Here is a 27,370-nt window from a genome sequence, read left to right as displayed (position 1 = left end):
ATCTCACCACTGGGACGCGCAACAAAAACCCAGTCATTCTGCTTCCTTTTGCATTCTTTGGAGAAGCATATTCGGAGCTGAGTGATCAACCGTCATAGTTATTTGTCTCTTGTGTATCCTTACGTCCCCTTTAAGTCCGATAGGGCGACATTATACTGAATATTATACGTTATTTGCGTTGTTGACCAAAATATGACATTTTACACAGATCGAGATAGTCCTAATAACAATTCGAGTAAAGCGAAATTAATATATACATTTAGTCAATCTTTCAGCCTGAAACTAAAAGATCAACACTAAAAGAACAGCCAACACCGAGACTACAGTCACGTAGTAAGGCTTTGCTAGCCTAAACCCGAAGACTGAGACGGGTCCAGCTCCACTCCGCAAAGTAGGGGAACGTAGTGCCAAATTAACCTTTGTCTTTAATTGTGAGTACATTTTCAGAGTAAACATGGCATAAATATATACTTTTGGATTGAGGGAAATATTAAAGAATAAGATGAAATCATTTTGGATCGATTGATCGATTTGTATGGCACGCTTGATTAGGGACAAAACTAAATGTATCGATTGGAGATTGGATTTCCCTTCTTTGAGCCATGTGACGTCAGAGGCCGACAATATACGTTATTATCCGAGACCGCGCTAGCGGTCGAGGTGAACAATGACTGTCGAGATCTGTGTAAAATGTCATATTTTGGTCAAACACGCAAATAACATTTATGTATCGATCGAATTCCTTTCAGGTACTGACTTTGTTGTTGTTTTGACGATTGAACGAGCACACACACATGCAATCAAGCACACACACCAAAAACACCTGTTTACACCAAACACATACACTTCAATGCGCCACAAAAATAGTGCAACTTCAAAAGTTTATTCAACTCCTTCAATTAACATTAGAATATTTGATTATCGTCACATGACTCAAAGAAGGGAAATCCAATCTCCAATCGATACAAAAACAACAACAAAGTGAGTACATGACGTGTGTTTTGTAGTTCCTTTGAAGTTTCGGTCAACCTGAAACGCCCAAATATGAAGCTTATGTGTTTGATTGCATACATGTGGATTGCATGCATGTGTATGTGTGCTCGTTCAATCGTCAAAACAACAACAAAGTCATAAGTACCTGAAAGGAATTCGATCGATACATAAATGTTATTTGCGTGTTTGACCAAAATATGACATTTTACACAGATCTTGACAGTCATTGTTCACCTCGACCGCTAGCGCGGTCTCGGATAATAACGTATATTGTCGGCCTCTGACGTCACATGGCTCAAAGAAGGGAAATCCAATCTCCAATCGATACATTTAGTTTTGTCCTTAATCAAGCGTGCCATACAAATCGATCAATCGATCCAAAATGATTTCATCTTATTCTTTAATATTTCCCTCAATCCAAAAGTATATATTTATGCCATGTTTACTCTGAAAATGTACTCACAATTAAAGACAAAGGTTAATTTGGCACTACGTTCCCCTACTTTGCGGAGTGGAGCTGGACCCGTCTCAGTCTTCGGGTTTAGGCTAGCAAAGCCTTACTACGTGACTGTAGTCTCGGTGTTGGCTGTTCTTTTAGTGTTGATCTTTTAGTTTCAGTTTGAAAGATTGACTAAATGTATATATTAATTTCGCTTTACTCGAATTGTTATTAGTTGTTGTTGTTGGTGTTGCAGCTTTGAGCAACGTAGCACTAAACAAGCCAGCGACACAGAGCACGTCCCGCGAAGAAAGCGGCCCACAGCGTGCTGTGGACGGCAACAAAGCAACTGACATCAACTACTGCACCCATACGGCTGACACAGATTCGAACCATTACCGCTGGTGGCGCGTGGACCTAGAAGGACTGTTTGAAGTTCACGCTGTGGTCATCACCAACCGCGGGGACTGCTGTGGTCAGTATCGCGGAAAAGGAAATAGACGATGTTCGGAATAACTCTGTCAGCTTTGTTCGGGTTGTGAAAGAGTGAATACCCTTGTTTTTTGGCAGACAAATAATCCATACGTGCTCCTTGTCAGAGTGTTCCCGTAACGCCCTCGCTAGTGATTGGCCGGTGGATTGTTTGTCTCACTAAAAACAAGGGCACTCACTCTTTCACAACTCATACACACCCGAGTTATTTTCGGAGTTCGTCTGTTGGGGGGGGGGGGGGGGGGTCATCTTTATGTGCCCCAGAAACATCGTCATTGTTGCTGATTGTTCCCAATTGCTCCCATATATCTTAGTTCAAGCTGTCAAGTGCTTTTTCAGCTTTCAAAAACTCGTCCGAACTCATAATGGTAAGAAAATGACAGCAAGTGAAGAACTCAGCGCACGTCATGGAATAAGATGGCGTCAAAGACAACATTCACTGCTTGACGTATTTAAAGCCTTCCTTAATCCAAAATAGCAAGGCAATGAGGTTATTTGGTGTTGGACTGTGTTCCGCGGAGCTCATTGCATATGATCTCTTGTCAAAAAGATGTTTTGATATCTCTGGGCCTAAGTGAACGAAAACCGCCTGTAAATCCAACGTACGTAGCCTATACGAACAAAATTCAAAGGAAAGAACTGCAAGGAGTTAAGGGTTGCATACAATTGTACCCCGAAAGTGAGATGAGCTTCACATTAACTCTAACTGTCTGTGTCTGTGTCTTAGATGTTATACTTGTTTGAAGGTCATTTGTCAGGATGACAATCACACAAGACAAACAGACACACAGAATATAAACTCAAGAAGAGGCAGGTGAAGTTCAAAATTGCATTGAATCAAAACAAATCATGAAAACAACTCAATACAAGGCGTAGGTTCTTTTCAGAAAGTATATCTGTACATTGGTTCACTCTATTCCTGTAATTTTCCTACTACTTAAAAATATATTCTAAGTCCTAAAATGGCTGAAAATTTGGGCATGACCCGTAGGTACCCTTCGCAAAATACGCTACTGAAAACAATATTCTAAGTCCTAAAATGGCTGAACATTTGGGCATGACCCGTAGGTACCCTTAGCAAAATACGCTACTGAAAAAAATGTCTAAAAATGGCTGAACATTTGGGCAGGGGTTCGGGGCCTGAATAAAAATAAAGTAAAAGAGTAAAGCGACGGGACTGCGGAACGTTTGTTTTTAACCCTGTTAGTTCAGTCCACAGGGCGGAGTCCGGTATACCATTTAGACACTTAAGGTTGGTTGCTCAGACCCCGGAGGACAACTTAGAGATGACAACAAATACTTTGTACTAGGTTGGGACCCTCCCACAACCGTTCGGTATTAAGGTTGGGACCCTCCCACAACTTTTTCCACAGGCACAGAAGCAATGCTGTAACTCTAAGTGGGAAGTCCGGTATACCATTTAGACACTTAAGCCAGGTTGGTTGCCAAGACTCCCCGGAACCTGTATGTAAGTTTCTATTTGTGTCCCCAGAATAAGTTTCTATTTGGGACATGAAGTGGTTATGCGACCCGGAACCTCAGAGACTAACAGCTTATATACCTTCCATGACTGTCCCTGACGTCACAGCTAAGGAACCAATGAAAACGTCGCTCTGGGACCACAGAACAAAATGGGGAGGGAGGGGGGGGGGGGGGGGGGGAGTTTCGAGCTACAGTTAAAATCCCTCAAAAATACACAAAAACTCCCGCACTAAGAAAACTACATCAAAACCGTTATAAAGAAATACATCAATAAAATGGAAATTCTTCGACGCATCATTTGATACCAAACACTCATTGGTTATCAACACGGTCAACAAAGTGCAAAACCTCTGAATATTACCTCGCAAAATAGTCATGTCACTGACACCAAAAACGTATGCAGTTACAAATTAGCCACAATCAAACACAGTGTATATTCAACAGGCTTCTCGTATGTAGATGATAAGCATAAAATCTACATTCTACTAAACAAATGAATACAGAATACATATTTATATTGAATACATGGGTAAAAGAAAGAATAATAGAAAAGCTACAGAAAAGAAAACAGAGAGAGAGAGAGAGAGAGTGTGTGTGTGTGTGTGTGTGTGTGTGTGTGTGTGTGTGTGTGTGTGTGTGTGTGTGTGTGTGTGTGTATGTATGTGTGTTCGTCTGTGTGTAACAAGTATTATTAACAAAAGCACAGCAATAGAGCAGCTATCCTACGACTATAACCATAGGAACCAGAGAATAATTGCAAGATTTGCTTTTTAAAGTTGTTTTGATAGCTCTATGTTACCGCTATAATATAAAAAAGATCTAGGAACGTATAAGTCTCCGTTTCAAAACTAGGTCAGGTCAAGGTCAAGCTTACCTTTTCTCCCGAACATCCAGCCTTATTCGCTCTTTGTAGGCAAAGTAATCCATGTTTTTCGAGTATGTTTTCGGATTTATTTTGTAGAATGCTTTGATAGAATAATAGGTAATAATGATATAAGAAAATGCAAGGTAGCGTTTCAAAAGTAGGTCATGTCCAGCTTACCTTTTGTCACGAACATATCCAACCTTTTGTGATTTTTGAAAGGCCACGAAATCCATGTTTTTGAAGGATGTTTTCGGGTTTATCATCGAGAATGCTTTCACATGATAGTAATAATGATATAGGTAAATATAAGTAATAATTTCAAAAGAAGGTCAGGTCAAGGTCAAACTGGCGTCTCCTCCCAAACATCTAACCTTGTGTGCTCTTTGCGGGCCGCAAAATCCATGTTTTTATGAGTGTTTTCGGGTTCGTATCCAAGAACGCGTTGAAATGATAGTAGTAATGATATTTTGTCTGCCAAGTTAAAGTAAACAACTCTGTGTACACAGTTTAGTCGTAAGTGTGAAGGGTGTATCGAAATCACAGCTTCCACAATACGACATGACTGTGTGCAAAGGCAAATACGAATACACATAGTTCTTTTTGTCCTGATGTAAGTTGTTTATAGGATGCTTTGATTAGTACAGCTTCTAGTTTCTTTTTAAATTAGAATTGAAGGGACAGGCAGAATGGCCGGGTCATACATAATGTGTTGGTGAAACAGTTAGCGGAGTTGGTTAGAAACGATCTATGAAAGTTGTCCGTGTCTCCACAAAACACAAGTACACCTGGAGACTTGCAATTTTCTATAAGACCACTGTTTGATGTTTCTGTTGTGAACAATAATGCAATGCACACATATTATGATTGCTGTGTGTATAATTCTGAACTTGATTTTTTTCTGCTCAAGATACTCAAAATATTTTGCCACATTTCTTATAGCCTGACAAAACATAAAGCACATCCTGGTCCTTGTATCCCTTTAAATCGTTTATGTCATTCTCGTCTGTACACATGTCATAAGCGTTAGAAAGTTCAAGCCCATGGCATTCACCACAAACAAAAGAGCAATCCAAACCATGCTTTTTACAACTATAGCGCTTTGGGTCACTCTTGAGATTCGCCGTGACTGACAGCAGCTTGGAAGGGGCTGGGTGAGGAAAGATCAGCAGGACAGGGTCTTCCAGCTGTCTTTCAGTCACAATCGTGAGGTTCATGTCCAGTCTTGCACTTGGAGATATACACGACGACTGTGGTAATTGACTGCAACCGGGAGTGGAGGACGACAGTGCAATGATAAACAGGAACTCCCCCTTGCAACTTTCGTGCAGAACATCTTGTACCTCAAGTGAGCAACTGTCTGATCATATAACGCAGCAAGTATCTTCTCTCCGGCTTTAGTGATGTTGCTTGGTCTGCGCTCTGGTAGGAACGGGGTAGCCAGATTCCTCAGTTCTTGTGGTATCTGAAGGTCGCTTGCCCGTTCCAAACGGCCTTGGCGCTGTGTCGCAGCCACTGATCGTATGGATGGCTGATAATACTTGGCGTGCTCTGCCAAGAAATCTCCTGGTCTGCCTGACATTCATCACATTTGAATGCCTTGGCACTTATTATGTGGCTTGGTTCAAGAAAGATTTCATGATGGTTGTCCTAGGTGCCAGAGGACATCCAGTTAGTCTGTGCCTTCTCCTACAACAACAGTGACATGTGTCTTTGAACTCTCCAGAGCCTGAGCAGCTATCATGCAGTGCGGATCTCCGTCAGCCGTCCTACACAAGTTTACCGTAAGGGCAACAGACAGTAGATAAAGGAATCGCTGCCTGTTCTCGTTGTTGGCAAGAAGCACATCCTTTTTTCACCTACATCGTCATTTCCAACTTAAAAGGCGAACACCTTTCCTTAACTCGACGGTTATGGGTGACGTCCCTGGTAGATGGTCCGGGCTTGTATCCATCGAAAACCACGGTTACGTGCTGGAACCTGTGTTAAACAAACTAGAAGGAATATCGTAAGATTGCAGCAAATGTTGCACATCGAGGCCAAGGTATCCGCTGCAGAAGAGTCTCTCCGTCCAGACTGTATTTAGACTTCAACACCACATGACTGTCTCTACGGCATGTCAGCTTTGGTAGTTTTTCATATTTCTTCTGCAAGATGGGACTTGTTTGCTGGTCTTTGGTCTTTAGCGTCTAATTTCAACTGACTCCCTCCCCCATCCCTAGAACAAGGCGTCAATAATGCAACTGTGGGTCCTCAGTAACACCATCTCAATCAATCTTTACAGAGTTGTTGGGTTCTGTGGCAACAGCAATAGCTTGGTCTGAACGTTTGAATAAGACATTATCTGGTCATACATTTTCGCCAGAATGACGATACCTATCTCACAGGCCTTGTGAGTGATGGAACAGGAGTCAGGAACCAAGGGTGTGGCTATATGTGTTTGTTGTGTGTTTAACACACTTTAGGTCTGGGGACTCACCAAAAAGATATATATCCCCTCCAAGAAGCAGTCCGCGATTTTGGTGACTTTCTCATTCTGTGCCTCCCTGGCAGCACTCATGTACATGTGTTGCTAATAAGTTTCGTGCAAATACAACCTGTGTCATCCGGTAATATTCTTCAATTCTTTTCAATATATATATTTTAGTTTTACAAGTTTCAATTGGGATGAATCAGGTGAGTATTACACCATATCATTCTGTAAATATATGTTGATGCTACATCACCATAAAGTCCATAGACAGTGAAAAATTAAGAAAAGACGGTGTCCAAGCTTCTAAATGCTCTTCTTTCTCCTTTAAATTGAATTCTCTTTTTGATGAGGCATGCATTTCAAATTCGACGGTGTAAGAGTTAGGTAGGTCTATAAATCCTTATTGTGTTTGGAAATCACTCACTGTGTGTGTGTGTGTGTGTGTGTGTGTGTGTGTGTGTGTGTGTGTGTGTGTGTGTGTGTGTGTGTGTGTTTCTCTCTCTCTCTTTCTTATTCTCTCTCTTATTCTCTCTCTCTCTTTCTCTCTCTCTCTCTCTCTCTCTCTCTCTCTCTCTGTAAAACACTGCACACACACACACACACACACACACACACACACACACACACACACACACAAACACACACGCACGCACACACACACACACACACATCTCTGATTAAATCCAACACAAACTATTACGGGGAACCATACTTCGGGAGATGGAAGATGGCTTTTAAATACAAGTAAACCTGTCTAATTTATTCCTCAAAAGATGAACAAAAATTTCACAAGTGTTTATGACTTTGGAACTTCGACATCCACTGAGTGGTAGTTTCTCTTATCCCTCAAAAAGACGTGCAAACCAAGCGATTAAACAAAGAAAAGCATAACAGGTTCTAGTATCAATTACCACAGGCTCAACTGTGACCGGCATTCCAGCGCAAGCAGTCTGACCCGGATGCCACTGATAAGGCGTTGACAGACACCTCGCGGTGCTTTCTGCTATGGCCGTCGGATGGTGTCAGAATGAATAAAAATGTGGGATGAATAATGCTTTATTTAATTTTATCTCATAAAATAAGCACTAGATTTTCCTAGATCATTGATATGTTTAAGAGCTAACTTTCCTCTTCAAGAAGACATCAAAATATAAAATCTTGCAATAATTCTCAGGTTGTTTTTTAGTCTTATTAGATAACAACATAGAAGTAAAGAATCAGGTCAAACAGGAAAAGGGGGTTGGGGAGGAGGGAGGTGAGAGGTGGATGTAGCAAAACAATGCCCTCGCGCACAAAGGCGTAGGGGGTTAGTGACAGGAGAAGTGACCTAGGGGTTAAAAAGTCAAGGCAGAAAGGTTACATTGGGAGAGGGGGAAAAAGGTTCACAGACTGGCTCTCCGACCTCCATGACTTGAATCCAGTCAGTTCGGCGCCATCGTGTCAAAGCCAATCAGTTAAATTCTACCGCGAGAGAACAAAGAGAAAGTACTGGATCATACCTATTTCCAAACCATTTACTAAGGGAAAGAACAAATATGATTTTAGAGTGTGAATCTTAATTCCACACTGTTTCAATACTAACTTAGATAATATATTCTGCTCTCTACGCCTTCTCTTCTTCTTCACTCTATGAACTTTAAGAAGAAAATTGCATATGGAGAAAAGACAAATATTCCTGTAGTCGCTTTTCTCCACACAATAATTAGCATTTAGATTGTTATGCAAATAACGTCTTCTCATTGCAGGTTTCCGTCTGGCCAACTTTGACATCCTCGTGTCCAGTCACCTGACCGACCCCTCCCAGAGCTGGCCAGACACCAGCGCCCTCTGTCTCCATCGTGGTCCTCAGATTGCAGATGGCGCCACCGAGCGTCTAGATTGCTCTCAGCCAATCGCTGGCCGCTACGTCACGCTGTTGATATCGCCAGCCTCAGAACCTCTCCACTTCTGTGAATTGGAAGTGCTTGGCGTGCCGGCACTTTTCGGTGAGTTGCCATCTTGTCTACAGACACATTCCTTTTCGGTTTGTGAACTCCGCTCACCGCGTCAGACCTAGCCATGTTTTTACATCAGGAGATCCCTTGGATGCATGCCAACGTTCAACGTTTTGGGTGGTCCCTGTACATTTTATTTATAAATGAATTTCTTACAGGCACAGTAAGCCTCCCGTAAACCATCACAGATACGGTCAGGCTTTTACACAAAGTACAAACACCCTTTCGTTTGAACACTCACCGCTTGAGAACATCCTAGGTGCGTAAAGAGCGCGCAATTTTCAAAGAATTTATTTTCGTGAACCGTCTGATCGGCAAATCAGGTGCCTCGTTTTAGTGCTAGAACTAAATTTTAAAATCTAGATAATAAATCGACAGCTTGTTACACAAATATTCTTAAATCATAAAAGAATTCTTTTTTCATCAAAACAAGATCAGTACAATTCGAAGTTTTGAAAGTTTGAAAAAAGAAAAGCCCGTAAACGTGTCAGGCAAACCGTCTTTCTCGTAGCAGACGACGGTTTGAACAGTTCAACCTCCACCGCTCTTGTTCGTGTGAATCGCAGCCGTTTGTTGCGTTTAGATTCAGAGGTACACAATAACGTGCTATTGCACATAAGCTTACAGCGAGTCGCATTGAAATCACAAACTGACGACATTGTGAAAAAAGGAAACTGGATCACACGGGTTCGCGATAGCTCAGGGGTAAGATAAACCACGCAAAAATAAATTCTTTGAAAACTGCTCGCTCTTTACGGGGGGCACCTAGGATGTTCAAAAGCGGTGAGCGTTTAAATGAAAGGGTGTTTGTACTGTGTGTAAAAGCCTGACAGTATCTGTGATGGTTTACGGGAGGCTTAGTGTGCCTTTAACGAAACCCCCCGCGGGTTAGGGGGAGTCCCATATTGGTTGGGACGAGAAAGAATTTACCCGATGCTACCCAGCATGTCGTAAGAGGCGACTAACGGTTCTGTTTCTCCTTTTACCCTTGTTAAGTGTTTCTTGTATAGAATATAGTCAATGTTTGTAAAGATTTTTGTCAAGCAGTATGTAAGAAATGTTAAGTCCTTTGTACTGGAAACTTGCATTCTCCCAGTAAGTAGAGGTTACACTCCGAGTCTCAGTGTTCAGGCCTGTAGTTGTTAATTTAAATGCGGTATTTTTGTATTGTTTGCTCCAGAGATGTATACTTCGTACGTTAGAGCGTTCGGAACTTTTCAGTCGCAAAAAGTAGTACCGAAACAGAACAACTTCTCAACCCACCTGTTTCTGGGTCGTTATTTGTTTGGTTGCTGGGTCATTATCGAAAAATAACTACCCCTACAAGTTTACAGAGGTAAAGAAGCAGAGGGGGGAATAAGGTCATATATTGTACTACGTTGCAAGCCCCTGGAGCAATTTTTTGATTAGTGCTTTTGTGAACAAGAAAGAATTAACAAGTGGCTCTATCCCATCTCCCCCCTTTCCCCTATCCCATCTCCCCCCTTTCCCCGTCGCGATATAACCTTGAATGGTTGAAAACGACGTTAAACACCAAATAAAGAAAGAAAGAAAGAAAGAAAGCCTTTAACGAACACAAGTGAAGGTATAGTCTTATCAAACGCAAAATCCTGATTATGTTATTCAATTTTAATTTTTAACTATTGACAACAAAACTAAACGCGTTAATAAGTCAGTTAATCCCACGCGCCGGGCACACTTACGGAAGCTTCTTGTTTAACTTTATGTTCAAACTCTGTTGTTGGTTTTAATGCAGTGTTCAAACTTTGGTCTTATAATGCGGTGTTTAATTGAGATAGAGGGTGAGTAACGAGAGAGAGAGAGAGAGAGAGAGAGAGAGAGAGAGAGAGAGAGAGAGAGAGAGAGAGAGAGAGAGAGAGAGAGAGAGAGAGAGATTCAAACTGAAACTGAACTTTATTACAAAAAGGATACAGGTTTTAGGCTAAGCCTAAGCTTACAATGTGTCCCTCAACGAATCCTCCCTTGAAAGTAAATAAAGATGTCTGCGCGTCGTCTGCTTTGAAGGTAGAGAGATTTTGAAGCAATCAATTCTTGCTTTGAATTACCGTGGCTAAGTTCGTAATCATTTTTAGAGCTGTGCTTTGTCAGAAAAAGGCAAAAACGCTTCCCAACCGGCTCAACCGAACAGCGCAGATCAATTGTTGCTCAACCTTACCAGAGCAATAGGGGAAGGGCCCCTAATATGGACCACTTTTTGTTTATTGCTGATAACTAGCTTGTTTTCTTGCGAAGAAGTTTCATTTTGTGGTTGGTAGTCCTTCTCTCTTAGTTTAACAGTTAGGCCTAATTAGAGTGAAATAGCTTTGATAGACATTCAGCAAAAATTAAATACAGAAAAAATCACAAATGGTCCATATTAGGAGCCTGGGCGCCCAATATGGACCAGTGAAGCGGCCTTCACGAATCACTGTAAAAAGCCCCCTATACTTCAAAATAACATGATACAACTTAGTGTGCAAGTCAGACTAATTCAAATATGCTTTAGATTTAGCTTTTTCGGGTTGATGAGAGCATTATTTGAAGCACACCAGGAAACTGAAGAAGCTTATCAAAAAGAGAGTGAAAATAAGTGAAATTATCAACTTCCCCCAAAAAAGAGACTATTTGTAATATTTTGTTGAAATCTCTAGGGCTAGTTATAGGTTATTTTCCGCAAGCTTCTTAATGAATTAATTAAAATTGCCTTTAGTTTTTATTTTCTTCGATTTGTTGAAGGTGGTCCATATTAGGGGACTCACACATACTTTGAGGTTTTGCTATTATTTTTTGTTTGCAGTAGAAACTCGGGGTACACACTGTTAAAATGTAACAAATACTATCGATCTTAGCTGTCATATATAGCCATTTTTCTGTTATGAAAGCTTTGGCTGTGGACAGAAACGAGTCTGTTTTCGGCGGATAAATTTAGAGTGAACGCTGCCAAAAGTGAAAAAAGCGAAAAAGCCTAACGGTTTTGAGGTTTGTGTTTCTGCAACTGTTTTGACATGTGCAACTTATCCAGAGAGTCGTCCTGATATGGCTCTGCGTAGTCGGCTGGACGTTAAGCAACAAATAAACAAACAAACAGATATCCAGAGAGAGTGAATAAAGTGAATGAAATTGTTTTGAGCGCTTTAGCGCCGTTAGTTTGTCAGAACAAGAGGTGGTCCATATTAGGACCCGGTCCATATTAGGAGCCTTTCCCCTACCTCCCAGATTGATGCCAAACGTAACATAATTCTATTTTCGAGGGATTGTTCGTGATGTTCTTCGTTATGTCACACCTATCTCGAAAACTACGCGTTGTACACGATCAGCGCCCTTCCATTAATCTTGGTTCCCTTTTATTTGCAGTGTCCAGAACCGGAGTCTACAAGAAGCACAGAGACCAAACAGCAACGGGGGATGTCGTCAAGGAAATTTACGCCAGGAACGTCATTGTCTGCGCCAACTCGTGCACCGAGGAGCCCGGATGTACAGCGTTCAATCTGCAGTCCAAATGGACAGCGGGGAACGGCAGGGGACACCGGCGAGTGTGTCAGCTGTTGGCCTATGGGGGTGTCAACCACCCCGCTTCACTCAAATCGCTAAACGGCTGGGACTTTTACCTGCTGGAAGGTACCACTGCAACAGTGGTGTGAAAGACGGAAACAGTGGTATCAAAGACCGAAACAGTGTTGTGGAAGAGGGAAACAGTCGTGTGGAAGACGGAAACAGTGGTATGAAAGACGGAAACAGAGGTATGAAAGACGGAAACAGTGGTGTGAAAGACGCAAACAGAGGTATGAAAGACGGAAACAATGGTATAAAAGACGGAAACAGTCGTGTGAAAGATAGAAAGAGTCGTGTGAAAGACAGAAACAGTGGTGTGAAAGACGGAAACAGTGGTGTGAAAGACAGAAACAGTGATGTGAAAGACAGAAACAGTGGTGTAAAAGACAGAAACAGAGGTATGAAAGACGGTAACAGAGGTATGAAAGACGGAAACAGAGATGTGAAAGACGGAAACAGTGTTGTGAAAGACGGAAACAGTGGTGTGAAAGACGGAAACAGTGGTATGAAAGACGGAAACAGTGGTGTGAAAGACAGAAACAGTGATGTGAAAAACGGAAACAGTGGTGTGAAAGACAGAAACAGTGGTGTGAAAGACAGAAACAGTGGTGTGAAAGACGGAAACAGTGGTGTGAAAGACGGAAACAGTGTTGTGAAAGACGGAAACAGAGGTATGAAAGACGGAAACAGTGGTATGAAAGACGGAAACAGTGGTGTGAAAGACGCAAACAGAGGTATGAAAGACGGAAACAGTGGTGAGGAAGACGGAAAGAGTCGTGTGGAAGACGGAAACAGAGATGTGGAAGACGGAAACAGTGGTGTGAAAGACGGAAACAGTGGTGTGAAAGACGGAAACATTGGTGTGGAAGACGGAAACAGTGGTGTGAAAGACAGAAACAGTGGTGTGAAAGACGGAAACAGTGGTGTGAAAGACGGAAACAGTCATGTGAAAGACGGAAACAGTGGTGTGAAAGACGGAAACAGTGTTGTGAAAGACGGAAACAGTGGTGGGAAAGACGGAAACAGTCGTGTGAAAGACAGAAACATTGGTGTGAAAGACGGAAACAGTGGTGTGAAAGACGAAAACAGTGGTGTGAAAGACGGTAACAGAGGTTTAAAAGACGGAAACAGTGGTGTGAAAGACGGAAACAGAGGGGTGAAAGACAGAAACAGTGATGTGAAAAACGGAAACAGGGGTGTGAAAGACGGTAACAGAGGTTTGAAAGACGAAAACAGTGGTGTGAAAGACATAACAGAGGTTTAAAAGACGGAAACAGTGGTGTGAAAGATGGCAACAGAGGTATGAAAGACGGTAACAGAGGTATGAAAGACGGAAACAGTGGTGTGAAAGACGGTAACAGAGGTTTGAAAGACAGAAACAGTGGTGTGAGAGACGGAAACAGTGGTGTGAAAGACGGTAACAGAGGTTTGAAAGACAGAAACAGTGGTGTGAAAGACAGTAACAGAGGTATGAAAGACGGAAACAGTGGTTCGAATCCCGGTCGCTGCCGCCTGGTGGGTTAAGAGTGGAGATTTTTCCGATCTCCCAGGTCAATATATGTGCAGACCTGCTAGTGACTTAACCCCCTTCGTGTGTACACGCAAGCACAAGACCAAGTACGCACGGAAAAGATCCTGTAATCCATGTCAGAGTTCGGTGGGTTATGGAAACACGAAAATACCCAGCATGCCTACTCAACGAAAGCGGAGTGAAGCTGACTATGCTCTCAGAGTATAGTTTGGGGAACCCAAATGGGCAAACGAGCTCACACGTAACCAGAACATTCTGGAACGCTGAAGAAGAAGAAGAAGATCGCTCTAGCACCGTTATTTTGTCAGAACTGGTGGTGGTCCATATTAGAAAGTGGTCTATCATAGGCAACCTTCCCTTAAAACCTATGAGCTATTTTGAAAAGTTCAATACCAGTGTTTTGAATAATAGGTTAACAAAATATTTGGATAAATATTCAGCTATTGGGGAAGAGCAAGCCGGTTTTCGTGCAGGTCATTCAACTCTTGACCACATGTTTACTTTACTTCAACGGGTGTATACAATTATGTAGAGGATACATGCTGAGTCTCAATGAATATTAGAAATAATAGTCGAGCTTTTACTTGATCGCGAACTGACACCATTATTTTTAATATTCATTGATACGAGGTGTGTAACCAATTTGTTCCTCCTTTCTTAAGTTTTTAAAAGAAAACGGGGTGTTTTTGTGCCCCAGTTTGATCGAGTCCTAATCACTCTGCCAGTCTACCTGCGCAAGCGAGTGATTAATGCGCTGTTAAAGAATTACGTGAACATAATTCAATATTGCACTTTACAGCAGCTTATTTGGTTTGGAATAAAATGAAGTACATAGTTATGCCGATGTTCTGCTGAGGCGATGAAGGCAGATACTTTTGTGTTCTTTTCATGGTTTAGTATCGCTGATAACATTTTCAGTAGCAGACGAACTTTTGCCCTCGTGTTCCAACGTCAAATACTAAAGTGGTTTTATTTTTAGGCAAGACAGTGTATGGATCCGCTTCATTTTCTTAAAATGCGACGATGAGAGCATTTTCTCGCGTATGTTTTGTTTATGGAATTAAATATAGTTGATAATTGGTTGACGGATTGCAGTCTTTTTATCGAAAGGGCTGAGTTGCAAAAATCCGGATGGGAAACAACTCTAGTCTCTATACAAAGTAAGAGAGTTACTTGCCTTTGGACCCTGCTCGCGCCGAAGGTTCGTACAAGGTAGATTTCGATTCAGAAAACAACCAAACTTATGGATTTTATATTCGATTTTGTATGTTCAAATCTGTAGTTGTTTGTTTAAAAGCGGTATGATTGTGTTTTCTGCTCCAGAGATGTATGTTTCGGACATTGGAGCGTTCAAAAATATTCAGTCCCTAAAAGTAGTGCCCTCAAAATTGGCTTCTCAACCCATAACCTATCGAGGATTAGGCTTCTTGCTGGATGGTTATTTGTTTGGTTGTTAGGTGTTTACCGAAAAATAAACAGCCCTACAAGTTTACAGGTGGAAAGAAGAGGGGGAGAGGGGGGGGGGGGAGGGGATAAGTCTCCTTTTCTATAATCATGTGAGGTTACCCTCGTAGGAATTTGGGTTGCTTTCTTTCTGGGGAAAGCGAGCTGCCACACAGTACGGCGCTACCAATGAGGTTTTTTTCTCCCTCATTCGTGTATTCATGTTTCTAAGCCCAGAGACGTTCGCTGTGAACTTGGGCTTTTTATCGGGCGCATGCGTGCACACAGGGGTGTTCGGACACAGAGGAGAGTCTGCACAAAGGTGACTCTGGGAAATAAATCCCTCGCCGAACATGGGGATCGAACCCACGCCGATAGCCGACTGAGCTATTTCCTCGCCCAAAATTAAAGTATTATTGTCTTTTTTGTTGGTTATGAAAAAAACATTTGATTCTGTGAACAGATTTTTTTTGTGGAAGGATATGTTTAATGTTGGTATAAATGGGCAAAAGCTCAATATTGTTCAAAATGTGTATAATAAGGCCAAGTCATGTGTTTTGCTCCATAACCAACGGTCAGATTTTTTGTTAGTGTTTTACCGGTGTCCATCAAGCGGAACATTTGTCACCTGCATGGTTTGCTGTGTATTTAAAACATGTTGAAATAACTCTAAATGTTCTCGGCCTTATTTTTTTTTTTTACATTATCAGTTTAGTTTACAATGTTCCAAACAAATTGTTTAGATTGAAAACGCTGCCATGTTTAAAAGACCATTATAATTATACAGTCGTGGTTATCAGAACTGAGTGAATATGCGTTAAATGAAAGTCTGGAGAACTATCTATTTTAGTGTAATGTTTTTTGAATATTTGAGGGAAACATTATTGGCAGTGCATTTTCGGAGAAATTCAACTGCAATCAGTGTTTTGAATTGTAAACCTAGGTTAGACAAATATGTTGATGAATATTCTGTTATTGGGGAAGAGCAAGCCGGATTTTAATGCTTTTCATACAACTTTTGACCACAATTTTAATTTACTGCAAGAGGATTTAAATGTGTCCTTTGATATAGTCTAGTTAGGTCACCCGCAGGAAAATTCGTGTTGCTTTCTCTCTTTGGAAAGCGAGCTGCCATACAGTACGGTGTTACCTATTATTTTCTCTCCTGCATTTGTGTATTCATGTTTTCAAGACCTGAGACTTTAGCTTTGAACTTGGGTTCTTTATCAATTCATACACATGCGTGCAACTGGTTTTTAACCCAGCGCCGCTACCCACAGAGCTGTTTCCCCGCCCATATAATATTATTGATTATTTTGTATTTTGTTATATGCAGAAGATACAGCCATTATAGCAGAATCCCCAGAAACACTACAAATATCGCTTAACATTTTGTCGGAATATTGTGATCAGTGGAATTTGCTGGTTATGGAGGTTGTGTTTGGTTTTTAATATTGGGTTTATTTTTCAATAATAATAATGTTTCATAAATAGCAAAAGTTATCATATATGATAGCAACGAAATTGAAGCTTGGTTTTATAAGATTATTTTGAAATTAGAAAAATTGACCCCAACGATTACGCGTTTTGGTGCATTATGCCAATTTACAAATGCCCAGTTAAATATAGATTATTCACTTTTGGGTTACAATTGGTGGTTTGTAATAATATACTAAATAGTGATAAGTTTTTCAAATGTTTTGCACAGTTTTTTGCATCGCTTTTATGTAAATAGCATATCTACAATGCACCCTATTTAAAACATGTTGAAATAACTCTAAATGTTCTCGGCCTTAGTTGTTTATGACATTACCAGTTTAATTTACAATGTTACAAACAAAGTGTTTCAATTGAAAACGCTGCCATGCTTAAAAGACCATTATAATCATACAGTCGTGCTTATCAAAACTGAGTATAAAAGAAACCTGTTTGAATTATAGATTGTTTAAAGATACATTCACATTTGAAAATAATTTGAATATTTTACCCCAGGTCCTAGCACTTTCTTTCTCACACTTCAAAACATTCAATCATAAATTGCCAATTCACAAAAGCAGTTTATTAAATCATATATATAACTAGACTGGTTATATTTCTGATTAAATATACCACGTGATGAAAGAATATGCGTTAAATGAAAGTCTGGAGAATTCGAACTAGCTATTTAAGTGTAATGTTTTCGAATATTTGAGGGAAACATTATTAGCAGTGCATTTTTGGAGAAATTCAAAAGCAGTCAAATGAAAATATTGATTTGAATTAACGAAAATGCGAATGTTATTGATCTTGGTATATCTAAGTAAGTGTATTATAAAAGATTTTTAATTCTGTTCTCACGCGTTTTATTAAAAGAAATCTGTCCTGTTAACACAGTTGTATTATAACTAATTATCTAATAATCCAGCTTGATCTATTTATGTGTACTATTAAATTATGAAGTGTTGTGTCCTACGATTACATTTCTTTTGTTGTTGTCTTTATTGTATTATAAAAAATTCATGTAACCCTAGGTATTTTTAAAATAAATGTTGTCTTGCCTTGCCTTGGGTAAAACTTTTGATCGTTACACAAAATGTTATGCGATGTTCCGAAATTTTATAAGATATAAGTTTGTGTACTTACATCCCCAAAGATTCATGGTTTCGTATGGATACAGACACATGATTGTTACAAGTACAGGCAAAGTTGAGTTTGACCACTGCGGAAATTTGCAGGTCCTGTAACACATGAAACAAATAGAACGTTGAGGCAGTTTTCTATGGACAGCGTTTTTTTTTAAAGCGTATTATAGAAGATGTTTGATTCTATTCTCACGCCTTTTATTAATAAATCTGTCGTGTAAACACAGTTGTGTTATAATCAATTATTTAATAATCTAGCTTGATCTATTTATGTGTATTATTCATAAAGTGTTGTGTCCTACTATTACATTTCTTTTGTTGTTGTTTTTATTATACTATTACAAAATTCATGTAACCCTAGGTATTCTTAAAATACATTTTGCCTTGCCTTGCCTTGCCTTGCCTTGGGTACAATTTTTGATCGTTACACAAATGTTATGCGATGTTCTGGAAAATGTTATAAAATCCACCACAGGTTTGTGTACTTACATCCCCCAAAAGTCATGATTTCGTATGATTACAGACACATGACTGTAAGAAGTACAGCCAAAGCTGAGTTCGACCACTGGCGGAAATTTGCTGGTTCTGTGAATACATTAGCAAAAAATAAAACGTTGAGGCAGTTTTCTATGGACAGCGGTTATCGCTTAGTGCCTCTGAAAACACGCTGCGGTCACGCATGACTGGGTAACGTTGTAGTACAGCAATCATCCTAAAAATGTCAATCGTGTTTACATGACTAGCAAATGTAAACTAGTTGTATTTAAAAGAAACTTTGACAGTATTTGTATCAAGCATGCCCGAGAATAGTCTGTTGGTCTGTTACGCCCATCGTTCGATAAAAAGGAAATATGTAAGACCAAGTTAGTTATAGAGGTATAACCTATGAGTTGTTATTAAAAGTTCTTTACCAGTGTTTTAAATAATAGGTTAGCCAAATATGTTGATGAATATTCTGTAATTGGTAAAGAGCAAGTCACTTTTTCATGCAGTTCATACAACCCTTGAGCACATTTTTACTTTACTGCAAGGGGACTTATATTTCTCCTTTAATATAGTCTGGTTATAGGTCACCCTCATGGAAATTTGTTTTGCTTTCTCCCTTGGGAAAGCGAGCTGCCATACAGTACGGTGTTACCTTTTTTTCTTCTTCCTGCATGTGTGCATTCATTTGTCCAAGCCCTGAGATTTTAGCTTTGAACTTGGGTTTTTTATCGTACGCATGCGTGCACACGGGGGTGTTCGGACACCGAGGAGAGTGTGTACAAAGTTGACTCTGGGAAATAAATCCCTCATCGAACATGGGTATCGAACCCACGTCGAAAGCGACATTTGGTTTTAAAGCCAGCGCCGCAACCCACTGAGCTATTTCCCCGCCCATATAATATTATTGATTATTTTGTATCAAAGAGGAAAGGATTATATTGTCTTTTTGTTGATTTGGAGAAAAAACATCTGATTATGTGAAAAGAGCTTTTTTGTCGAAGGAAATATTTTATGTTGGTATAAATGGGCAAATGCCTAATATTCCTCAAAATGTGTTTAATAAGGCCACGTCATGTGTTTTGGTCGATAACCACCGGTTCGATTTCTTTTAATGTTTTACCAGTGTACATCAAGGGGAAAATGTGTAGCCTGGATTGTTTGCTGTGTATTTAAATTTTCTACAAGTTTTATATATTTGACAACACTGAACACCTACCTACTATTGAACGAGATGTTGTCGCGTAGGATTTACAACCAGAGGATGCAGAGTGGATATTTAAAATATTTAGTTTGTTATATGCAGAAGATACAGCCTTTTTAGCAGAATCTCCAGAAGCACTACAAATATCACTTAATGTTTTGTCAGAATATTGTTATCAGTGACATTTGCTGGTTAACACCAAAGGTTTTTTTTCAAGAGGTGAACTACGAACATTGCCATTATTTAAATATATAGACTAAGAAAATGGAGGTTGTAATAATAGTAATACGTTAAATATAGATTATTCACTTTTGGGTTACAATTGGTGGTTTGTAATAATAGACTAAATAGTGATAAGTTTTTCAAATGTTTTGCACCGTTTTTTGCATCGCTTTTATGTAAATAACATATCTACAATGCATCCTATTTATATCATGTTCTTGGCCTTAGTTGTTTTTGGCATGACCAGTGATAATTTACAATGTTCAAAAACATGATTTAAAATGAAAATGCTGCAATGCCTAAAAGACCAATACAATTATACAGTAGTGGTTATCGGAATTAAGTATTAAAATACCCACCTGTTTGAATTAAAGATTGTTTAAAGATACATTCACATTTAAAAATTATTTGAACATTTTACTCCAGAACCTAGCACTTGTTTATTGAACATTTAAAACTTTCAATCATTAATTGCCAATTCACAAAAGCAGAATATTAAATCATAGATATAAAAATACTAATTGTATCTCTGATTGAATATATACCACATGATGAAATAATATGCGTTAAATGCCAGTCGAATTTCATTGTATATTTCAGTGTAATTTTCTTAAACCTTTTGAGGAAAACATTACCAGTTCATATTCGGAAAAAGTCAAAAATTTAACATTAATTTAAATTAACGTAAATTTTATTGAACTTGTTATTTATTATGAAGTATATTATGAAAAAAAATTAATTATATTTTCATGCCTTTTATTATAGTGAACAGCTCAGATCATGGGTCAATGAAGTGTTACACAGATGGTCAAAAATAAACTACAAGATATTGCACTGGAAGTGGTACTACACTGTTGCTTAGTGTCTGTAGGAAGCTACAAGGTGAAAATAGAAAAAAGAAAAACACGATTCTTGACTTTGATGGGCTTTTTCTGCTCGTAAACACACATTCTTCTACTCATCACAGCATGCTCCATTATTGAGTTTAAAACACCAATTAAATTTGTTCTGAATAAAACTCACAAGTTTACAATAAGAATTTAGGGACCTGAATCAATTAGGTATATCATACTTAGTTTGACTTTTGCAAAACTAAGTAATTACACATTTAATTGAATCAGTCAGACAGACGGAGAGGCAGACAGAGGGCAAACACAAATCTGAGAAAGAAACCCTTTTAAAAATGTTACCATGTTTGAAATAAAACGTCGCAAGGTGAAGCCATAATTTATCACCTTTCAGTATGACGTCATGAGCGTGTTCCACACTTGAAATGACGTGCTTTTGGAGCTCGGAAATATATTTTCCATTCAACGATCCGAATTTGTTAAGTTTGAGCATATTTTCAACGTCAAACAGGGGTCCTGATTTGGCCTATTATGGTCCGCTGGACCCGAAAAGCAACAGCTAACTAACTAACGTCAAACACCATGAAATTATATCTTTTTGGAATCAGAAAATGATAAGAAAGTTGTTTTTAAGTGTCTTTTTTCATAAATAAAGATAATGGTTATTTATCGGTTTTCTTCATTTTTAAGCATAATTATCAATACAAAACAACAAAACTATATAGTTGTAGATACAAGACGCAATAGGAAATACACCAATATAAATTTTCTGTTTCAAATATTAGTTTTTAAAAATTTGAAAAAATGATATATTTCGAACAAACATTTCAACAACAAAATTTTAAGTGACCAAGCTGAAATGCAATCCCATAATCCGGCCTAGATCTGAGATTGTGTGATAAGAATTTCGATCAAATTGATGAAAAACTGTAACTGTGAAAGTGCTGCCTCGACTTTTTGGCAAACGGTAAAATATGACGTCATCAAACTGTCCTATCAATAAACGGAGAAACCTTCCATAAGAAAATCCAGTCAAAAATATCCATATCAAGTTTCATAAAGATCCACTCAGTAGTTTTTGAGATATGATCTGCAGTGTGAGAAAAACCAATCTCACGCCCATAACGCAAACTCATTTGATCGTGTTCTGCCGATACTATAATGTTTTTCTTTCTTAAAACACACTATAATCGTAGCCCTTCCCAATGTTTATGCTAAAAATGACTGGTCTGTACTGTAAATGATTTTGCTACAGTGTGAAAACAAAAAGTCTAAACAATCTCACGCCCATAACGCTTTGACACGAAAACTCATTTGGTCGTGTTCTGCCGATACTATAATGCTTTACTTTCTTAAAACACACTATAATAGTAGCCCTTCCCAAATGCAATGCTAAAAATGACTGGTCTGTGTTGTCAATGATTTTCTGCGAGAATGCGATCTATCTGTTTGTCGCAAAGACCGTGTGACACGAAAGTTATGAGCGGAAGACAAATCTGCTGAGTGCAATTACGTTTCAGAAGATAGTTGGTTAAAACAGTTTATCACTCGGACGCGCAAAGGAACACTATAACTTTATTATTCAGGCCATATTTGCTTGCCTTTGTCATGTATGAAAGTACTGGCCTTGGTTGAAGAAAGTGACCCGTCGCTGTGTAACAAATTGGTCGCCATTTTCTGCCGTGTTTTGTGAATAAACGTGTTTACTACCCACACATACAAAACGATGCTGTTGGTTCTTTTTATTTTCTTATTGTTTGATTCATGCTTAGCAGTTTAGTATGCTTTGTTTTCTTCTCAGTTCAATGGATGGCTATAAAATAAGCATTTAAATGTGAAGGTGTTAAAATTACCCATGATCTGAGCTGTTCACTATGACATCCGTCCTGTTAAAACATTTGTTAATAACCCAGTTTGATCTATTTATGTTTATTATTTACGAAGTGTTGTTTCCTATCATTACATTTAATTTGTTGATGTGTTTATTGTATTTCTTTTTTCAAATTCATGTAACCCGAGGTTTAAAAATAAATAAATGTTGCCTTGCCTTGCTTAACCTTGCCTTGCCTTGCCTTATTTTGGGTATAAGTTTGGATCATAACACAGAAATGTTTTAAAACCCACCAGAAAATGTTAATAATCTTCCTAAGACATGCACGTATCACTACCATTTCACTATCAGCATAGTTCGTGAACCAGACTAATCATACGTTTGCCTGATTTCTCCTTACCAGGAAATCTATGATTAACAGCCAGTGTACCAAATGCACTGAAACAAAGAAAGCAGCTTTCGGGAGATACAGCAACAGGAGCGATGATTGTGAAGATTGTGTAACAAAAATGTCAAGAAAATTCATTTTAAAAATTCGGACCGTGACAATGCCGCCTCTGGGTTTGCAAACGGGCCAAAATGACGTCATCAAAAAGCCTTCTCACACATCGGAAAAAAAATACAACCAAATGCCCTAAAAAAAAATCAGTTTTCATAAAAATTCGTTGGTTAGTTTTTGATATATGCTGTGTACACACACATACACACACACAGACACATACACACACACATACACATACACACAAACGCGGGCACGCAAGCACACACATACACACACATACATAACTAGGGCGACAAACCTCACCCCCCGCCTTTGTTAAATCATTCAGTCAACTATTGACTGAATGTAACAAATCAAGTCCTATCTAAATAGTATCGTTTCATACTTCTCACCACAGATCTTCTTACAAACCTTGACTCCATGTAAACAGTTAGGAATCCTGTCCTGGGGGACATTCCGGAGATGATGTGGGTAGTATTTGGGGATGCATGTACTTAAAAAAAAAAAAAATCATTTTTATATACCGAGCAACAAAAGAAACGCGAATTCTCTTCAGAAATAAGTTTAAGTTACATTTGAAAATTGCATGGATAAAAAACCTGACATTGAAACGAATCAAAATAAAGGTGAGATGTTCTTCTAACACTGTACTTTGGCATGGAATCGTCTTTTGTTGTCCTGGGCAACGCAAGTCTCGCAAGAAGGTCATTATGGCGTTCGACCCCCACTGGTGTTGGTGACAGTCTGACATCGGCGCTTGATGCGTTAGTTGATACCATTTCCCGACCAGGGCCCAGAACGTCGAAAAGCACAGGTCTAAAAATTTGGTTGAGGCCAATTACACCCCACACCATCACGTTTAGGCCACCCTGCGCATTGTGTTCCATGATGCAGCCATCAACATAACGCTCACCTCTTCTTCTCCACGCTCTCACGAGCTCATTAACATGATTAATGCAGCGAGGGTCATCATATCAGTGAAAAAAAGTGTTTTGCTTTTGCCACCAGTTCCAGTTAAGTGATTCTGGGCCACTTGGTGGCACTCCACGCCATGTCTTCAAAGAAGGACTTGTCCTCTAGCTGGACAACAGTGTTGGAGGTCTCGCTCAGTCAGTCTTCATCGCGCTGTCTGGCCACTGATGGCACTCTGGTGGTTCCCAATAATGCTCCCGGTAGTGTCAGTGGCTGTATGGAATCGATCTCGAATACGTTGTCGCAGGATCTGGCGAATTTGTCTTATTGAGGTACCGCGAGGTATTCCACTGTGTTGCGTAACTGCAGTGCTTCCAGTGTCAGAAAAGCATTGCTGAAGGTGATAGACTGTTGTCATGTGAACGTAAAAAGCAGCTGCCACCGCTTCTGTGTCTACCCCAGCTTTAAGTCGACTCGCTGCTCTCTGGCGTTTTGCTGGTGTCAATCTTGACATCCTGGCTGTTTCAAAAGTAAGACTAACAGCAAGCGTGCCTTGGTCTATTTTGATTCTTTCTATGCCAAAGGTTTGCATAAAGATACAACACTTAACCCTTCGGACAGAATACATAAACAATATGTATCTCAACTATATGAATTCGAAGATCAATAGAGAAGATACACTAAGATTTAGACATCTTCATGCTCATGAACTTTTGATAACATTCCGACAAAACCTTCTTCGACGACAAATTTTTACTCTCTCTCTCTCTCTCTCTCTCTCTCTCTCTCTCTCTCTCTCTCTCTCTCTCTCTCTCCGAGTCTCTCTCTCTCTCTCTCTCTCTCTCTCTCTCTCTCTCTCTCTATCTCTCTCTCTCTATATATATATATCTCCTTCTCTCTGTCACACACACACACACACACACACACACACACACACACACACACACACACACACACACACACACACACTCACACACACATTGCATGGTCTAAACGAAAGCTGTAATAGAGTGTTTACGGATCAGAATTGAGTCCACTCGGCACCAAAGTTTTTAATTTTGCAATCCAGAAAGACTCTCTTTTCCACCTCTCATCCCGGGTCGAACAAAAGACTCTTTCGATCACAATGCACTCCATATCACCGAGAGAATGGTCGGGCTGGTTGAAGTGCACTGTGAGAAGAGTACCTGTGTTCTTCCCAATGTGTGAGCGGTGGAGATAGAACCTTTCTCTGAGACTGTTTTGAGTCTGCCCCACGTACTGGGCACTGTGGCATTTTTTACACGAAATGAGATAGATAATGTTTTTGGTGTCACAAGAGAAGTGTTCTCTGAGAGTGAAAGTTTCACCTGTTTTACATGAATTGAATGTGGTGGACTCAATCAAGTGTTTTTCACAGATGACACATTTTTTACGCTCACACCTGAAACACCCAGGGTTGTTGTCGTGTTTAGGAGGAAGAACTGTCGGCATTAGGATATTGCGTATGCTCTTACAGTTTCTCTCCCCACAAATGGGCGTTTCAGGCAGAACGTTTTTCATGTGTTCACTCTCGCTGATCAAGCTTTCCTGTAAACCATGCAACCACTGGCCGAGGGGAGGGTTGAGTGGGTTATGATTAATGACGAAAGGGACTCTGTTTGTGGGAGTTTTTTTGCGATATGAAAGAGTCTCCTTTCTGATTTTAGCTGTAGCTTTCCTCCTGCCATCTTTAACAGTCTTTTTGCTGTACCCCCTGGCAAAAAACTGTCTCTCCATCTCATCGCACCTTTGTTGAAATTGCTCCTCTTCTGAGCAGAGTCTTCTGAGTCTCAGAAATTGTGAGTATGGCAAATTTCTTTTTACGTGAGCTGGGTGACACGAGTTTTGGCACAGGTAGGCATGGCTGTCGGTAGGTTTAGAGTACAGGTCAGTCTGAAGGTATCCATCCTTCAGACTGACTGAAATGTCTAGAAAGGAGACTCTTTCTAACGATGAGTGGTGAGTGAATTTGATGGTAGGATGAAGGGAGTTGATGTGTTTTAGGAATGTGTCTAGGTCATCATCTGTTCCTGTCCAAAGCATAAAGATGTCATCAATGTATCTTCTCCATAGTTCAGAGTTAACAGGTACTGGACTTTGTTGGAATAGTTTTCTTTCCAGTGCGGCCATGAACAGGTTAGCCACAGATGGTGCCATTGGTGTCCCCATCGCTGTTCCGTGAATCTGTTGGTACACTTCTTCCTCAAATGTGAAGACATTGTTAGTTAGTACGTGATCAGCAACTTTCACAATAGTCTCTGTTGGTGGCCGATCACCCTGTGGTCTGGAATCTAGCTCTTCCTTGATAGCTGTCTTCATGTCCGAGTGAGGAATGTTAGTATACAATCCAACAACATCAACCGTGACTAGTTTAGTGTTTTCCGGAAAGGGTCCGTGCTGGTTATTCCACTGGTCTATAGTGTTCAACATGTCTGTGGTGTCCTGGATGTAGCTAGGGACGCTTTTTACACAGTCTTGCAACCAGTGGTCAACCAACTTTGATAGCTTTTCTGTTGGTCCGTTCACACCGCTCACTATAGGCCTACCCGGAGTGTTCGTAAGGGACTTATGAATTTTAGGTAAAGTATAGAAGCGGTGACATTGCACATTGTTTTCATCGGTTTCATTGCACATTGCTTTCATATATATACGGCTTCTGTGTGTGTGTGTGTGTTTGTGTGTGTGTGTGGGCAACACCTGTGGATTATAGAGTTCTGTTTGTGATGTTGTCTGGCGGCTTTGGTGTGCCTGTATACATGTGGCGACGTAAGTGCTGCGCGGATTACAATGTTCGAGCCAACACAGTGCAAAACTCAACAAAAGAGGAGCTACAACCGCATTACAACCATGTCCAAAACAAAAAGGCCCACTTTGGCACTACTTTCACCTCACTGGCTCAATTCAATGCTTCACTCTTTAACGAAATCAGTGTCGACCCAAATGATGTGGCCCAAAACCCCATATCTCGTGATCCCTCATGGACAATGAAAGAAATGAATTTTGACACAGAATATTGTACAGCTACAAAGGATGATCAGGTATTACTCAGGATACACGCCCTTGAGCACATTGATACTGTATACCAAGGCCATGTTCATGTTTACACAGACGGGTCAGATTTGGATGACAAGAAGGCTGGCGCAGCTTTTGTAATCCCCAGCGATGACCTGACTGGGAAATTTAAACTGTGCAACAGAAACTCGATCTTCTCAGCTGAGCTCCTTGCCGTCTGCATGTCGCTTGTTCATCTCAACCTCAAGAACACTCCTCCTCAAAAGATAGCTATATTCTCTGACTCCAAAGCAGCCATTGAAGCATTAAGAACTAACAAAAGATCAAAAAGACAGGATCTTGTCATTGCCACAAAGGAGCTGGCAAATAAAATTATAAAAAAAGGAAGCGAGATTAACCTGGTCTGGTGTCCAGCACACGTGAACGTGCCTGGCAACGAGAGAGCAGACAAAG

General features: G+C 39.9%; 1 protein-coding gene and 1 long non-coding RNA gene across 2 annotated transcripts in view; both read left to right on the top strand.

Annotated features, from left to right (window-relative positions):
• The window catches only part of LOC138982765 (uncharacterized), a 265,337-nt gene that overhangs the window by 92,235 nt on the left and 145,732 nt on the right, over nt 1-27,370 (top strand). The gene's annotated exons all lie outside the window — the stretch shown is intronic.
• Nucleotides 565-8,797, top strand: LOC138981549 (fucolectin-like). The gene is made up of 3 exons (XM_070354503.1): nt 565-604; nt 1,689-1,907; nt 8,487-8,797. The coding sequence occupies exons 1-3, from the start codon at nt 565-567 to the stop codon at nt 8,795-8,797; spliced, it is 570 nt and encodes a 189-aa protein (XP_070210604.1).

The sequence above is a fragment of the Littorina saxatilis genome, linkage group LG12 (assembly GCF_037325665.1).
Source record: "Littorina saxatilis isolate snail1 linkage group LG12, US_GU_Lsax_2.0, whole genome shotgun sequence".
Taxonomy (NCBI): domain Eukaryota; kingdom Metazoa; phylum Mollusca; class Gastropoda; order Littorinimorpha; family Littorinidae; genus Littorina; species Littorina saxatilis.
Note: the sequence above shows the minus strand (reverse complement) of the source record. Positions and strands in the feature narration are given on the sequence as shown.